The sequence below is a fragment of the Carlito syrichta genome, unplaced genomic scaffold, assembly GCF_000164805.1.
Source record: "Carlito syrichta isolate Samal-C Ts95f unplaced genomic scaffold, Tarsius_syrichta-2.0.1 Scaffold304335, whole genome shotgun sequence".
Lineage (NCBI taxonomy): Eukaryota > Metazoa > Chordata > Mammalia > Primates > Tarsiidae > Carlito > Carlito syrichta.
This window is the reverse complement of record NW_007248431.1, coordinates 481,317-498,044: the sequence shown is the minus strand read 5'-3', so window position 1 is coordinate 498,044 and position 16,728 is coordinate 481,317. Positions and strand designations below refer to the sequence as shown.

Genomic DNA, 16,728 nt, shown 5'->3' with positions numbered 1-16,728 from the left:
TGGGCAGCAGCTCCTCTGCTGCTGGATGATGGGTCGTCCCAGATGGCAGGGCCCCCATACACACCACCGAGAACCACTGGCTCGCCTGGACAGATGTCTGGGGATTTCAGCACTGACTGTTCATCTCCTCTTGAAATGGGAAGCTGTGGCCAACCTCACTGTTGGCCAGTGCAAAACCCCAGTAACCTAGGGAATGAGTCTCCATCTGTAGCCAAGTAGGGGATACATGGGATCCCTGGGCCAGGAGGGAGGATGAGAGCCTCTCCACCCCACATCTGTGCCCACTGTACCTACATTTCTAGGTGGTAGTATAGACTTCTGCCTATTGTCCAGGTGGGGGAGGCTGGCTGAGCAACAGGGCCAGGTAGGAAGCAGAGGGCCCTCTGACTGGACCCAGGCAGAGCCCCCAGGAGAAAGGTTGCTTCTCTGCTAATGGCTTTAGTGAAGACTTAGTTGGTTGGCATCTATAGAGTAGCCCACAGGCCAAGTGCGTCCTGACCAAAGAGCCAGGGTCTAAGGATTTGGAGCCTGGTGGTGGCCTGGTTGAGCTCCATAGAGAGTGAGGGGCCTGGCGCAGGGGTAATAGGCACCCCACCTTCTCCCCTTGACAGCTTTCTCAGGCTCTTGCTGGGTCTTTGAGGGCAGGTGAGGGGCCCAGGGCCTCAACCCGTGGCCACCTGGTCCTCATGGCCTGTCCCCCTGTGCCCTGCAGCAAATGTCTTCCTTGGTCATGGAGCACATGGCAACGCATGGCACCCGCTTCCTGAGGAGCTGCACCCCCTCCCATGTTGGGAGGCTCCCAGATGGGCAACTGCAGGTTACCTGGAAGGACCACACCTCTGGCAAGGGGGACACAGGCACCTTTGATACCATCCTGTGGGCCATAGGTAAGGGCACATTGGATCACACACTTGCTCTGTCTCTGGCTTCCCTGAGGCACAGAGAACCTCTGCAGTTGGTATCTCTACCTTGCCCCCATCACCTCCAGGCACCTCTGTCCTGTCAGCCCCAACCCCTGTGCCTCTCATGTCATCCTACACTGCCATGGGACATGCTGGAAACACACACTGTCAGCCAGGGGTTGCCATTGGGAGGGACCAGTGGTCCTCCTGGTCTCAGGCCTTGATGGATGGCTTATCAAGGCTCAGCACACACATCCTGCACATGTCCTGCCAGATCTAAGCCATGGTATGTTTCTTTCTTTTTTTTTTTTTTTTTTTTGGTTTTTTGTTTTTGTTTTTGTTTTTTGAGTTGGATTCTCACTCTTCTGTCCAGGCTGGGGTGCAGTGGCATGCTCACTGCCACCCCAGCATTGACCTGGGCTCAGGTGATCCTTCCACCTCAGCCTTCCAAGTAGCCGGAACTACAGGTGTGCACTACCACCCCCAGCTAATTTTTTTTTTAAATTTATTGTAGCTACAAGGTCTCACCAAGTTGCCTGGGCAGGTCTCAAACCCATGGGCTCAGACAGTCCACTCGCCTCGGCCTCCCAAAGTGCTGGGATTACAGGCTGAGCCACTAAACCCGGCCTCTTTTTTTTTTTAAAGCAGGATTTATTGAGAAGACAGAAAAGCTCCTACAGTGAGAGGGGACTTTAGGGGGTTGCCCTGTTTCTTTCTTTAGCATATAAGATATTTTGCTTTATAGCTCTTCAAGCTAGTAATTTTTAACACAAAAAGATGTATATTTGAAAGTTTTAAAAATTGTACCAACATGTACATAACATAAGATTCACCATCTTTAACCACTTTCAAGTGTGCAGTTCAGTGGTATTAAGTACATTCCCCCATGGCCAGCACCACTATCCATCCTCATCTCAAATTGTCAGTGTATCGCTGCTAAACACCAACTCCCCAACCCCTCCCCCAACCCCGGCACCTACCATTCTGCTTTCTGTCTCTGTGAATCTGATGACTCTAAGGACCTCATGTAAGTGAAATCCTACACCCTCTGTGCTTTTGTGACTGGGTTATTTAGCAGAGCATCAGGTCCTCAAAGTTCACCCTTGTTCCCAGAGTCAGAATTTCCTTCCTTTTTAAGACTAGTAATTTTGTTTATCCCTTTATGTGTTGGTGGACACTAGGGTTGCTTCTGTCTTGGCTTGGTGAATGCTCTCGTGAACACAGGTGTGCACAACCTGTTTTCAACATCTCAAAATGACACAATTCCTTTACGTTCTAGCCAGTCTTCCTGGGGCTGCCGGCACTTCCCAGTGTGTTGCTCTGGGCTGTGCAGGTCGTCATGTGCCAGACGTGGACATCCCACTACCTTTCCAAAAGTATACTTTGAAGGCTTCTAGAAGCCGTGTCCAGTGCTGGGCAGAGGCCTCGGACTTGGGCTTGGGCTAGGTCTGGTCTCAACCTCACTCTCTGTCAGGTGTGAGTCCAGTCTTGGGGGGCAGAGGTCAAGCAGGTATGGCCATGCAGAAGTAGCCTGGTGCTGGCCTTACCAAACACACTGCCTTCCTGGCTGGGACCCCCAAGGACAGGGTGAGAAGTGTGTACTTAGCTGGGAGAGACTTCTGCCCAGGGTCCAGGCCGTTGGCAGGGGCTGGGGAAGGGCAGATTGGGTCCAGGGGTGGGCCCAGATGCCAACCTTCCACAGCCTGCTGCATGACTGCGGTGCGAGGGCTGCTACAAATGGGCTCCAGCGAGGAGAGCTGCAGGTCCCATCCTGTCATAGAGTGTGGAGTGGTACACACAGGTGCCCCCCTGGATGCCCCTGTCCACCTCAGTACCTGCATTCTTCTAGTTTTTTATTTTTTATTTTTTTTTGAGTTGGAGTCTCACTCTGTTGTCCAGGCTGGAGTTCAGTGGCATGCTCACAGCCACCCCAGCGTCGACCTGCTGGGCTCCAGCAATCCTTCCACCTCAGCCTTCCAAGAAGCTGGAACTACAGGCGCGCGCTACCACGCCCAGCTCATTTTTTGTGTTTATTGTAGAGACAAGGTCTCATCAAGTTGCCTGGGCTGGTCTCGAACCCATGGGCTCAGGCAATCTTCTCGCCTCCGCCTCCTAAAATGCTAGGAGTATAGGCTGAGCCACCAAGCCCGGCCATTCATCTAGTCTTGGCTCAGGGTTTCCCAACTGCCCTGTCAACTTGCCTGTTGATGATAAGAACCTACTTGGTATTTCTAGTTCTCTGGGGTGGCTGCAGGCTCAGAACACCATCCCTCTCAGATCATTGACTGTCGCTACTCTATCGTTCGTGTTTGCTGCCTGGGAGCTGCCCCATCAGCATTGTAGAGGCTTGGCTAGCCAGTGTCCCAGGGCGGGGCTCAGGGAGGAGCAGGCCACGTCATAGAGCAGTGCACTTCAGAGCAAGGCACTAGGATCTGTGGGAATCAGAAAGGAAATCAGTCAGGGTGTCAAACCCTTTGCTTTTGTACAGTGGATTTGAGAGCAGATTGGATGAGCAAGAAAGGAGCTGAAATGCCTGGCGTCAACTTAGGGCCTCTTGATACAGAGTTGATCAGTTACCAAGGGAAATGTCATTGACCACATTGTAAATCTTAAGTAGGTTTGTGTTAGACCTGAAAGTGTGCAGTTGTTTATTATTGTAAATTCCATTCTGAACAGAGACATGGGACATCTCCCATTCTACCCATATCCCAGCCCTCCTCCTCTGTCCTTGGACGTCCCTCCATTCCCCCCATGGGCACACAGGGCCCTTGTCTTGCCCTTGGACACAGGGGTCAGCCATGCAGTGAGACGCTATCAGCCAAGCCCACAGTGATGGCAGAGACTCAGCGGGCCTGTGCCCTCGGGAGGCCTGGGGTCCTCTCACTCCCAGGCGCAGCCTGCTGGTGACAGGCAAGGCCCCCGCCTAGCAAAGCTGCTGTGCTGCTTATGCCCACCCTCCCTCACTGGGGTTTGTTTTATTTTTTTGTATTTTCAGAAAGAGCATCCCCCAGACAGTCTGCCCAGCATGATTGATGCTGGGTGGGAGCCTCTTGCAGTCCTTGGCCTCTGACCCTGCTTCCTGAGGGTGGCGCTTTCTGGCACGCCTGCAGGGGGCTGCACGGGCATGTGCTGACTTTACCACTTGCTCAAAGCCAGGTTTTGTAAACATTTGGGAGCAACTTCCCAGGTTAACAACTGGGAATGCTTTCTGCTGGTTTGTGAGATAAGCCTTTAGCCAAGTGCTATTTCTACTTGCCATAGAGGATGATCCACTCCAGGAGGTTAAAATAAAACGCCCTCAGAGGCTGTACAGCGGGCCCCACTGCCATCTCCGTGGACCCTGCTTCCCATCCTGGGCGAGTGCTGCATCACTGCTGGGCTCTGAAGAGAAGGGAGAATGCCTGTGCCCCCTGGGCACATACACAGGTGGACCCGTGTGCTGCATGGAGCCCCTCATGGGGCTGCACTGGCCCTGCCCACCGCCTGTATGCCTGATGCCCACCTGCAGCCAGGACAGTGGGATGCTGGCATCACGAAGCAGCCCTGTAGTCTGGAAGCCTGGGAGGACTGGGCCCTTCCTCCGCAGCCTTGATCTCCCCTGGTGGATTAAACACATTAGCAGTTAAAGCAGCTAATTGCTGTGCAGGGGGCCCCTCATTGTTTGTCTCTGAATCACCCGCCCACGCCAGGTGTCTCAGATAATAGACTGGGAACTTCAGTGAGGAGGATTTCCTGTCTGCAGATGTGCCGATTACAGCGCTGAGTGAAGACAGTCAGCCTGCACTGCGGGCTCGAATTCGCCCGCGAGTTAACCAGTTGTGGCCTGAATCCCGGTGTCTGCCGGAGCAGGGTGGGTGGTGTCTCCCAGCACAGAGGCTCCTGTACTGGTGGGGTTTTAGAGAAAGGACAGACTCTCTGGGCTGTATCCCTGGGAGATGGAGTTGAAATCATCAAGGGCCTCTCCATATCCCAGCCCCTCTGGGCAGTGCTCTGTTCTGTGCTGGAGGAAAGACGAGGAAACCTCCAGTGCACTTGTCCATACATACATGAGTCCTTTCCATGGCCAACAGAGCCAGAGTGCAGAAGAGGGGCCTCACCCAGCCCATGGTGCCTGCAGCCAGGGGCCATGGTGCCCCGTCCCTGGTACCAGGGAGGATCTCTGTGTGATTGGCGATACCTAGGGGAATAATCCACCCAAATCTCGCCCCTGGCCACCAAGGCCATTTCCTCCTCTTCAGCCTTTGTCTTAGGCAACTTTGAGGTGTCCTCCATGTGTAGCCCAACTTCTGAGCCTCCAGCACAGTGTGCAAGGAGCCCTGTCTCTGGGGCATCACATGGAGTCACCTCATGCAACATGTGCCCCTGGACTGTGGCTAGGGGGACAGGAGTGCCTGAGGTACAGTGTTGGGGTCTGTGGTGCCCAGGAAGGGTGCACATCACCCAGCCCAGGACTGCATACTCATATGTACGTGGTGGACAGCTGTCCTTGTTCAGCTGTGCTCCCCATACCACAGACACGGCCACACCAAGCCCTGCAGAATATCCCCTGTGGGTGACAGGCAGCAAGGAAGAGCAGGAAGCAAAACAAAACCAAGCCCCTAGGCTGGGAACTTGTGTGCAGGAGTGCTCTGAACCCCACAAGAGGGAAGAGACAACTTAGCCCAGTGCATCTTGGAGGCCCTGAGGGGTGTCTGCAGCTCTCCATGCTGGCCCCGTGGACACCAGAGAGGCACTGGCAGCCCTTGCTGATGTGGGCACAATGCAGTAGGGAGTGGGAAGTCTGCCCATCCGACCTTTTCTCTGGGACAGTGCCTTGCTTCAGCTGTGGGAAACTGAGTCCCCCAGGGGGGATTCAGAGTGACCCGGGAGGGCTTGCCAGTACTCCCTTCACTCTCAGGGTGGAGTGGCTAGCCCCAGCAGGGGACATAGATCTGAAGTGCCTCTTTGGTAGTCTAACACCTTTTTATTTTGGCGTGAATTTAAAGTTTGTCATTATTAACATCAAGAGAGACCCATACCTGCCTGTCGTGGGGGGTTTCATTGTTTTTGAGGGGTGGGGAGACAGCTTCCCCACTGTACCACATGGCCCCAGGCATGCGCCACTGCTCCTGAGATGGCACCATCTGCTCAACCCTGGCCCACAGAGGCACCAACCCCTACAGAGTCCAGGCCAGGGCCCTGGATGTGGCACTCTTGCACACCTTTGGTTGGTGCCTTGTGTGGCTTGAGGGCTGGCTCACACCTGTGTCCACTGTCATGTTGACCTCCACGAGTGGGCCCCTCTGCACTGACCATCATCCATCTGGGCCTTTTGACCAAGTCATAGTCAGTGCTTATGACTAGAACTTAGTGGAAGCCAACTGGAAAGACTTGAGTGATACTATTCTGGAGAGAAGTGGGTGCTGTCGATGCATGTGCCCATGTGCCATCCAGATTCTGCAGTGTTGCCTACAGTAGTCAACTGTGGGGAAGTCATATTTACATGAATAATTGCTAAGGCACAAAGCGTGCTCCTCCTGGGGGTCCCATGGGCTGAGCTGCAGACTCTGCCACACTTCAAGGCCAGCTATGGGTTTCAGGAGTCACTGTGAGCTTGCTTGCCACATCAACAGTGGACGCAGGCAAGTGGACAGAAAAGGCCTGTGTGCTGCCTGGGAAAGGAAGCTCAGCCCCATGGAGTCTCCCCAGGTAAGAGACCTCATCGGGGCAGCCTGGGGGTCCCTGGTAGATACTGGTGGGCATGAAGAGCAGCCAGCATCAGGTCACCTGGTGGTCCAGGGACTCATGGAGGCCAGCATGAGAGGTCCCCTGAGGACTCACAACTTCAGGGGGCCTGGAACTCATTGAGAGGGGGCCATTCAGAAAAGATTACAGGCCAGGCATGATGGCTCACACCTGTAATCCCAGCACTCCTAGGTTGCTTGAGCCCAGGAGTTAGAGACCAGCTTGGGTAACATAGTGAGACCTTGTCACTACAAAAAAAATTCAAAAAATTAACTGGGCATTGTGGCACACCCATGTATTCTCAGCTACTCAGGAAACTGAGGTGAGAGGATCATCTGAGTCCAGGAGGTAGTTGTGAGCCGTGATTGTGCCACTGCTCTCCAGCCTGGGACAAAGTGAGATCCTGATTGAAAAGAAAAAGAAAAAGAAAAAATGATTATAAGTAGAAAAAAACAATCTCCAGGATCTGACTCCAGTTCCAAAGCTGTGCACCTTCTGTGCCTGGTCCAAGGTGCTGCACTGGGGTGAACTGTATGGCCCGTGAGATTGGCTAGCTCTTGAGCCACAAGTCCCTCAGGACGGTTGCCATGTGGCCCATAAGGGCCTGTGGGTAAAGCACTGCCCACCTTTTGGACCATCCAACCCAGCACCTCCTCTCTCACCCTCATCCTCAGCATGGGCTTCGAGTTGCGCCCTTTGACCCTGGCCGTGTGTGTCCAATCATTGTCTCTCACTCACCCCACTCTGCTCCTGCCACTAAAATCTCACCTCATTGCACAATTGGCCTCCTCGGTTGGGAACGTGTGCCCCAGGCGGCCAGAAATCAGAGTGCATGTCTGTTTCCATCACGGATGAGAAAGGTATGTGATGCTGCCCACGGCTAGCTGTCTGTGCATCCTTGTGTCTGTCTGGGTTGCTTTTGGCCTTCAGCCTTTTCCAGCACTTCCTTGGGGCCAGGTTGGTTGGACAAGTATGGTGGCCACTCCCCCATGGGCCATCAGCAGCAGCCAGTGAGACTTCTTGGGTAAACCAAGGGATGCTGTCCTACCTGACTCTCCGAGCCTTACCACCATGTCAGAGCCCCGGGGTGTCCTCAGTGGTGGGAGCTGGAGGGAGGGGCTGTCCTACCTCAGGGGCAAAGCACAGGGCTGGACCTGGGAAGGGAGGCAGCTCTGAGGGTCAGAGGTTTTTGGCCCAGTGCTTCCTGTGCATCCATGTCATGGACCCATTCACATGTTTACATGGAGGAGGAAGTGAGAACATCTGCTTGTACATTGAAATATTTTTGGTAGAAGGACATATTTTACTGGGCCTCTCAGGCCTAGTTCTGTTGTTCACCTACAGACTTGGTTCTCCAGAGACACCAGGTCCAGCAGCCAGAGAGAGACTACTTTGCAGCCCGCAGGAGCATCTCTGTGAAGGGTGGAGGGTTTGTCAATGTGCTGGCAGTTGCCTCCTCCAGAGGGATGCTCCTGGGGCTCAAGGCCACACCCCATGCCACAGCCGGTGGTTCCTCTTTGCCTTGTGTGTGGTGGGCCTGGCTGGCCCTCGGGATGGTATCAGTTTGGCCACCTCCCATGCTGACCCCAGCTCTGCTGGAAATGAGATAATGGCCTTCTTTGAGCCTGGAGGCAGTGTCACATGATCTTGGTCTTAGAGCTGTGGGAGGTGACCTCAGTGGGGTTCTGAAAGCCCAAGACAGCTTGCCTGGGTCCCCAGGCCTCTCCTCAGCAGTACAGTCATGGGCTGGTCCCCATAGGGAGCATGCTGCCCGTATTGAGCCTTCTACTAGCTGGCCTGTGTGGATGCCCTGGCGGGGAACGGCTCTATCTGCTTTCTAAACTCGTACGGGTCTTGTGAGACCTTGGCAGGGATGTCCTCTATGGTGCCCTTGGAGCAGCTGTACTAAGTCCACAGCATGTGAAGCACACGGCGCCCTCATGTTTCACGTGCATGCAGCCAGTACCCTTCCTCTGTGCATGGCCCAACAGCGAGTCTGTTCGCAGCAGCCCAGAGAGCTGTGCCTGGAATTGTAATGTCCTCAATGTTTGCAGAAAATATTCCAGAGTCCTGTGCATCCATGACGTAACAGGCTTTTATAGGAGAATATTGTGAAGATTATCAATAAATGAGAAAAGGCAGGAACTGACAATTTACAAAAGAGGAAATATAATTAACAAACATGTGACTAAACATAATTTCACTTTCCCAATCATCAAAGAAGTGCAATTAAAACAGCATGAGAGAGACACTGCACCTCCAGGATGGAGCAGAGCCTGGGAAATAATGCCCATCCAGCTGTCCCTCCTCTGAGGATCTGCCCGTAGGAACTAAATGGACGTGAAAATCCCCTGCCAGGTCTTTTTCCTGTTTCCTGGTGATATCCAGGAAGACAGACTCGGGAGCCACCACACATCCCACCTGGGAGACAGTCAGCAGATCTTGACAGACACCACACTGGGCACTCGTGAATAGGGAGGGAGCCTCAGGAGCACAAAGACCCCTGCAGGAAGGCTGGGACAGGTGGCAGGCACAGATGAGAAAGCCCTGAGCACAGCACGTGGGTGCTGTTTGCTGGGTGTGCTTCCCCTGTCCTAGCTGCTCGAGGGTGTCTACGTTTGCAGATGAAGAGAGTGGTCAGGAAATAGCTAGGCGCTCCCTGCATCCTACTTTCTGCACCACTTATGTCTCACTGTGCCTGGGACTGGGCATTACCTGTGTGGCCACATCCACCTTGTACCAGTGGCTGTCTGCTGGGTCCCTACCTCAGCACCTGTTTGCTAAACTTCAGTGAGGCACACAGTGGAGGCTCAGGGTGGGTGTCCTGGCTAGCAGGGCCTGACACAGTGGGAAGCTGTGGTCCCATGGCAGGGGGTGTGGGGTGGAGCTGACTTCTGCTCCCCCACCCCTGCCAGGCCCCACCAGCATAGCCTCCAAACTTTGATGTGCTTCCTCAGGTCCTGACTCCTATCATGGCTGCTCCCTCTCCTTATTGCTCACTACAGAGTGGCAGCAGGCACCTGCACAGGCCGGTCATGTGTGAGCGGTGCAGTTCACCTCTCCCCACCCATCCAGCCTCCACTCCTTCTCCACACCAGTGGCCTTACCCCATCACTGTGAACTTTCCAAATGTATCCATTGATGTGGGTCTTGAAAAGCCATGACTTTGAATGGGCCACAGAGACCCCAGTGCCATACCTGTGTCACCATCTCCTGGGAAACTTTTACGTTCATCCTCATTTCCTTGGGACTGAAGGGCAGGGTGCAATTGGCACCTGCAAACCCCATTGTAGCCACAGTTACCAAGCAGACCAGCCAGTCAGCCAGACGGATAGGGGAGAGCGTGGGTGACCAACATCAGAGCAGGGCTGTCTACCAGCCATTAGCTTTGCCCTCGGACAGTCACCAGGAGTCCCTGGGCCTGGTGAGCTGGACACATCAGCCTAGAGAGCGACCTGGGCAGCAAGGGCCCTTGGCCCCTCCTGTGCACCCAGCCCTGCCCACAGGCCAACTTCCTCAGATGTGACCTGGCATCACTGTGTCTGGGTTGATCCTTCACTGGTGCCAGCCCGCCTAGTCCCTGACTTCGCGGCTGAGCAGAACACAGGGGCTGGAGCCAGCCTCCCGTGAACTTGAGAAGCTCGGCTTAGCCAAGCTTCGGTGTTTTGACTTCCTGCCCTGGGACAGCAGCTGGAGGCTTAAGGATTCTCTGTCATGGGCTTCACCCTCCAGATGCTTAGGTGGGCGCCTGAGCTTTCCTGCTGGGGGCTGGTCTGTCCAAGCCACAGTGAGCTGTGTGGCCATGCGTTCCACATCAAGATACCAGGCCATCAGGGGAGTGCTGTGAACCCCTGGAACTCAAGAGCAGCCTGGCCATGACCCTCCTTGGATCAGATGAGAAGAGCTGCTATGGTGCTTGTTGCCCCAGTGAGGGCATGCCTGTCTGAGTTAGGGAGAAAGGAACTCACTCTGGCAACCCTGTGGAACCTGGTGCCGCCCCCTCCAGGCCTTGCGCTGTTAGAACCCAGCAGGGGCAGCTGCGGTAGTGTCCCCAGGACCAGTCATCCCCTGCCTCTCCTGGCCTGTGTACCAGAGAGCAGGACCAGCGAACTGCTGTGCCCAGGGGTGGTGTGGTGTGGGTACTGCCCCTTAATCCAGTTCCTCTCTTGGACCTGAGGTCTCCAAGCCAGGGCTGTGTGCTGGGCAGCCTCTGAGGCATGTGGGAGCAGAAAAGTAAGGGCTGTAGACAGGGCAGCTGGGACTCCGAGCTGCTAGCTTTGCTCGCTGGACCCTGTGCTGGGATCATGGGACCCACCTAGCCCTAATGGGAGAGACCTTCAGGCTGCACCTGGGCAGGGGCCAGGCTCCAGGACCTGAGGATCAGCCGAGGTACAGCTCAGGGCGTGACTGGCCCTGCTTCAGCCTCCCAGACAGGGAGGAGGCTGTTGGGAGCCCACAGGTGTTCCACAGAGGAGGCCCTGCTGCTCTCGAAGTCTGGGGCTGATGATTACCTGATAGTGTTGGGCTGTGGTGTGGGGCACAGACTCAGGGAGGCCAGACAGCTTAGTGGCCACAGCCCCACCCAAGGATGACTCCTGATGATGTCAGTACCAGAGCCACTCACTGATGCTGCAGACTGGTCACCTGTAGCAGGACTTGGGCCCGGGCACGTGGAAGATTCTGGAGTCTTGTGCTAAGGGCTCTGTTGGACAGTTGCAGCACCAGCAAGCACCTGTTCCTTCCTACGCACCAGAAATTGGTGCTGGAGACCAACTCTCTTCTCAACTTTGTTCTTCTTGCTGTGCTGGTCAGTGTCCCTTTCAGACATGCTTGCCCTCCTCCAGAGGCCAAGAGCCCTTTGACACTGCTGGGCCTTCACATTTGACCAACTCTGGGTGTCATTCTTAGGATTCGTTTAAATAAAAGTCACTATGGTAAAAACACTGAAGAAAACCTTTCAGCCTTCCCTTTATTTCTGTCAGGTCGAGCTCCAGAAACCAAAAGCCTGAATCTGGAGAAGGCTGGAGTGAAGACCAGTCCCAACAGTCAGAAGATTCTAGTGGACTCGCGGGAGGCCACCTCCATGCCTCACATTTATGCCATTGGTGATGTGGCAGAGGTAAGGCCTGTTCTTGGGGCCTGGGACCCCCTACCCACCTGCATACCCCCGCTGGACCAGGGGATTGCTGCCATGGCTGCTGTCCTGTGGGGGAGAAACAACCCTCTTCCATCAAAAAGTCTCTGGGCCAGACCCAGGGCTGGCAGGGCCCAGGCAGAGTTGGGTATCAGACAGTGCTTTCGAATGCTTCTCCTTTCTGTGCCAGTAGGCGTGGGACAACTTAAGAACAGCACAACCAGCAGATTCCTGCTGGGACTCCATCATGGGTCACCTATGCAGAATGCTCCAGCCCCCCACAAGTGGTTTGGAGCCACAGTCTTAGAAGTGCCACTGCTGAACACGGCCTTGGGGTCATCCTGTCCCCAGGATGAGCAACTGACCCAGTTCAGGGCCACCTGCCCCATCTTCCTTACTTCATTTTACCCTCTAATCTGTGACAGGTCACTACCCTTTCTGACTGGGTGCCACATGGAGACAGAGCCTCTTCTCCTGGCCACTGCCATGGAGTGGAGACCAGTGTCATTTTTCCTGGGTAGGGAGCTTGGCCTGGGGAGGCATGAGGGCACCATGGCACCCTCCCCTGTGTCATGGGCCTGAGCTAAGCTGCACCCCTGTTTCACTTCATCCCTGGGGAACAGGGGCTGCAGCACCTCTTGTAAGGCCTGGTGGAAGCCCCTGCCCCTCCATGGCCCCCAGCAAGAGACCTGCATGGGCAGTTGTGGGGTGCCACATCCCTACAGCCTCAGAACAAGCGGCCTGTCCTGTGTATGTCCAGCACATCCTGAGGAGGGCAGCTCTGGGGGTTCCTAGTCACCCAAGTCTGAGAGGTACCTGCCAGATCCCTCAGGCCTCTTCTTGGTGAGACCTGTCAGTGTCAGTGTCTGGGACTGCAGTGAAAAATTGCTATAGACTGGTAGCTTAGAACAACAGAAACTTATTCTCTCATGTTCTGAGGGTCAGAAGTCAGATCAGGGTGTAAGCAGGGCCACACCCTGCAGCAGCCTCTGTAGGGGGGGCCTTCCTGTGTCTCCCAACTTCCAGTGAGCCAGGCATCCTCAGGGGCAACTGCTTCATGCCCTCCTCTGCCCAGTATCCATGACCAACCCTTGCCCTGGTCTGTCTCTTATAGCTTTTCTCTTGTTAGATTTAGGGTCTCCTCTAATCCAGTGTGAGCTCATCTCAATCCTTACCTTAGTCATATCTTCAAAGACCCTATTTCCAAGTAAGTTCACCCAGGCAGACCCTGCTGGTCACGTGGAACCTGTCCAGTTGGTCTGTATGTGATGGAAGCAGGCGGTCTCCATGCCCTGCACTTGGCTGGGCATTGTGGTTCCTGGTATGATTTTTGCAAGCTCAACCTCAGCCTGTGGATGCGTGGATATAGTATCTCTGATCATAGATGTCTGCCACCTCCTGTGGGTGCTGCACCCTAAGCCAGTGCTGTGTGTGTCTCCATGTCTCAGAAACTTTCCTTCACTGCGAGCATGAGTCTGCTGGCCACGCGAGTGCTGTATACACATGTACACACATATATGTGCAGCTCCCAGGCTCCAGGCCCCATAGCACAGTGGAAACTAACGTTTTAGGCTGTGCTGCCAGAGATATCTGGCACATGCAAGCTAAGTACACTCCATCAGAAAGGCCATTATGGGCAGTGCCGTGAGTGGACACCCGTGGTCCTGTGGGGTGGTGGCTGAATCGGTGAGAAGCCAAGTGCTGTGCACATGGTGCTTCCACAGCTCGTCAGACTGGATGCACAGACCACCCACCTGAGTCCCTCTCTGCAGACCCTAGTCAATTCTGGAATGCCAGACAGCATCTGCACTTTCTGCCACAGAGGGGATTGGCAGCCCATCCTTGGATGCATGCAGGAACGCCAAAGGCAGGGCACCTCTACAGGGGGTCTCTGGCAGAGCCTCATTCTGACTAAGGAGTTGCTATGGTTGTGGCATGCAAGACAAGCTGTATGTCAGGAGCACGCAGAGTGGTTTTGGGCCTATTTTAGCCTCATTCAGTTGAATGTACTTGGTGGCAAGGTCTCTTGAGCCTGTCATAGAGCAGCTGTGGTGAGGTCTGCACTGTGAAGAAGGGGTGCACTTTCTCATCCAGGGTGGAGTGTGGCTGCAGGCCTTTTTCAGGAGCAGGGTGGGGGAAGCTCATGTGGGAGCAAGTGAACTCATGGGGCCTGGCGCCTGCAGGGTAGACCTCACCTCATGCACCAGGTAGCAAATAACAATGGGGGTTTTCAAAAGGGAGGCAGAGGATGAGGATTGGTGGCGTGGGGACTGCACAGACTCCTTGGATATGGTCTGATGTGGTCCCCCATGCTTCCCCAGGGGCGGCCCGAGCTAACACCCACAGCCATAATGGCTGGGAAGCTCCTGGCACAGCGGCTCTTCGGTGGGTCCTCAGACCTAATGGACTATGACAACGTGAGTGCTCTCACAGGGCAGCCCAACCTGGGAGAGGTGGTGATGGTTCTTCTGGGGCCAGGGGCCTGTGTGCATCTAAGTGCCTGTGTGTGTGTGTGTGTGTGTGTTGTGCACACATATGTGCATGTGCCTGTGTGTGTTTGGGCACATATGTGCATGGGGTGTGTGTGCTGTGCACACATGTACATACATGTGCCTGCAAGCATGTGTATGCATGCGTGTTATGTACATGTGCCTCTGTGTGTTTATTGTTTGTGTGTGTGTGTGCACGTGCCTGTGTGAGCACGTGCATGTGTGTTACTGTGCACTGTGTGCACACACATGCACGTACATGTGCACATATGTGGGAATGTGCATTTGCTGTGCACATGGCTTCGTGTGTGCAAGCATGTGTGTGCATGTGTATGAGTGTTGTGCACATGTGTTTGTGTACATGGCTACATGTGTGTGCACTGTGTGTGCAAGCATGCATGTATGGTTCAGCTCTGAGATTATGGCCTAGGAACGTGTGAGTGAATCATTCACTGTGCTTGTGGCCTGCTTGTCAGTGCGTCTGGGGACCTGGTCTGCGGTCACAACTCTGAGGGACCTCCCTGACTCCAGTCCTGCTTTCTAGGTTCCCACGACCGTCTTCACTCCACTGGAGTATGGCTGTGTAGGGCTGTCTGAGGAGGAGGCTGTGGCACGTCATGGACAGGAGCATGTAGAGGTGAGTCAGGCTAAGAAGAGATAACCAATGGCATCTCTGTGGCCTTCTTCCTGCAGAGGCCCTGCCCTGGAAGGAAGCCCTGTGAGCAGGTGTCAGCATCCATAGTGCCTTGGGGGCTAGATGATTGTAGACGAGGGAAGGGATGCATGGACTGGGGCACACTAGAGGGCAGCCCTGGAAACAAAGGAGGTCCAGGCCTCTGGCAGGCTTCAGAGAATGTCCAGGCCTTGGTGCCTCTGGTCTTGGTGGCTACCTGCTACCCTGTGTCATGGTAACAAGGAAAGGGCCGTGGGCTGCCTTGAACTGGGGCTAATGAGGCACCAAAGAGAGGCCTCATCACCCAGAAGCCCGCAGCTCTGCCCCCCCAGCCATACTGCAGGCGCACCCAGTACCATCAGGGTCCCCACCATGATGCCATCAGCTCCCCTGCCAGGATCCCAGGGTGGCCAAGTGACAGGCCCACTCCAGCCTGCAGACTACTTGTCCTTGAAGGCACCAGGGCCAGGCGGCACCTCTGTAGTCTCCTCCACATCGCAGGGGCACAAATCTCTCCTTACTGGAAAAGCTTCTCCTGGGGGTCTGACCTCTGCTTCCTTCCACCCCTGCCCCTCACCATAACTCCACCCTGTGCCATTCCTGCCTCCTATTCTCTTTCCAGGCTATTCCAGACTCAGGCACTCACCCTGGAGGAAGGGGCTTTTCTTCAGGCAGGGCAATATTTTGGCTCTGCTCCTGCAGGCAGACCATGGCTCCCTGGGGTGGCTGGAGAGATGTGGGCTCAGGAGCCTGCCAGCCATGGGTACTAGAGACCTCTGGCTGGCTTTATCTCGCAGCAGCAGCTTGCAGGTGCCCAGAGAAATCAGACCCCATGTGGCCAGGGTAGCAGGGCCCAGACCATGGGAATGAGCCCTGGGCTCCAGGGCTGGCCCTTCCCTGTGCCCAGTTCTCTCCATCAGTGGGATGGGCTGACAGGCCGCCCCCACCATCGGGCCCTCTATTTGCTGTTTTTGTTGGATTCAGCATGAGTGCACCGAGACATATGTTCATGACTTTTTATGATGTTGTTTTATGTTTCACAATGTCGAATGGCCAAATACCCTTTGTTTGTTTTCTTTTCGATTCTGTCTTTGCTAAAACAATATTCTCTGAAGCTCTGTTAATTAATAATAGCTGTGCAGCACATGTGAGGCCCTGCTCATTTTTTATTTGCTGCAGCCTTGGACACACTGTCGAGCCCTTTGCGGGTGCTGAAAGCCTTTGTCCGACAGCTCCAGTGTGGCCACGGCCGCCTCACTCAAGTGAGGGCCGGCCAATCGCCAGGATGCCCGAGGGAGCCTGGGTGGCCGCCCGCCCACCCATCCTGCCCCACCGTCAGTTGTGGGGTCTGCGTTGACTGTCAGTGCTCCCTGGGGGCACCAGGTGCCCAGCCTGGAGCTCTGTGATGTGTCCTAGTGGGAGTGTATGGACAGCCTAGTGCCCACGCTGCTGCTGTGGTTTATAGGGGTGTCAGTAGAATAGGGTCCACCCACAGAATGGCAGCAGCCCCCAGCTGCCTGCACTTGGGAGAGGGGGACACTCTCTGGAGCCAGCTAAGCCAAAACCTCTCGCCAGACCATACCTTTGGGACAAATGGATGGTTCTAGGTCCCTACTGCGCCACTGCCATACAGTCTGCTGGAGCTACAAATCACCATAGACTTGTTTTGGCACAGCCACTGACTCCACAGGTTATCTGTCACCAGGTTTATCACGCCTACTATAAACCGCTGGAGTTCACGGTGGCTGAACGGGATGCATCCCAATGTTACATAAAGGTGAGTGTCTTGCAGACAAGGCTGGGCAC

At 54.9% G+C, this 16,728-nt stretch overlaps 1 protein-coding gene across 1 annotated transcript in view; it reads left to right on the top strand.

The window, feature by feature from the left end:
• Positions 1-16,728, top strand: part of TXNRD2 (thioredoxin reductase 2) — a 45,375-nt gene that overhangs the window by 25,354 nt on the left and 3,293 nt on the right. The window contains exons 9-13 of the mRNA XM_008059689.2: positions 713-887; positions 11,609-11,745; positions 14,082-14,177; positions 14,794-14,886; positions 16,628-16,699. Coding sequence (XP_008057880.1) covers positions 713-887; positions 11,609-11,745; positions 14,082-14,177; positions 14,794-14,886; positions 16,628-16,699 — 573 coding nt within the window. The remainder of the gene's footprint in view (positions 1-712; positions 888-11,608; positions 11,746-14,081; positions 14,178-14,793; positions 14,887-16,627; positions 16,700-16,728) is intronic.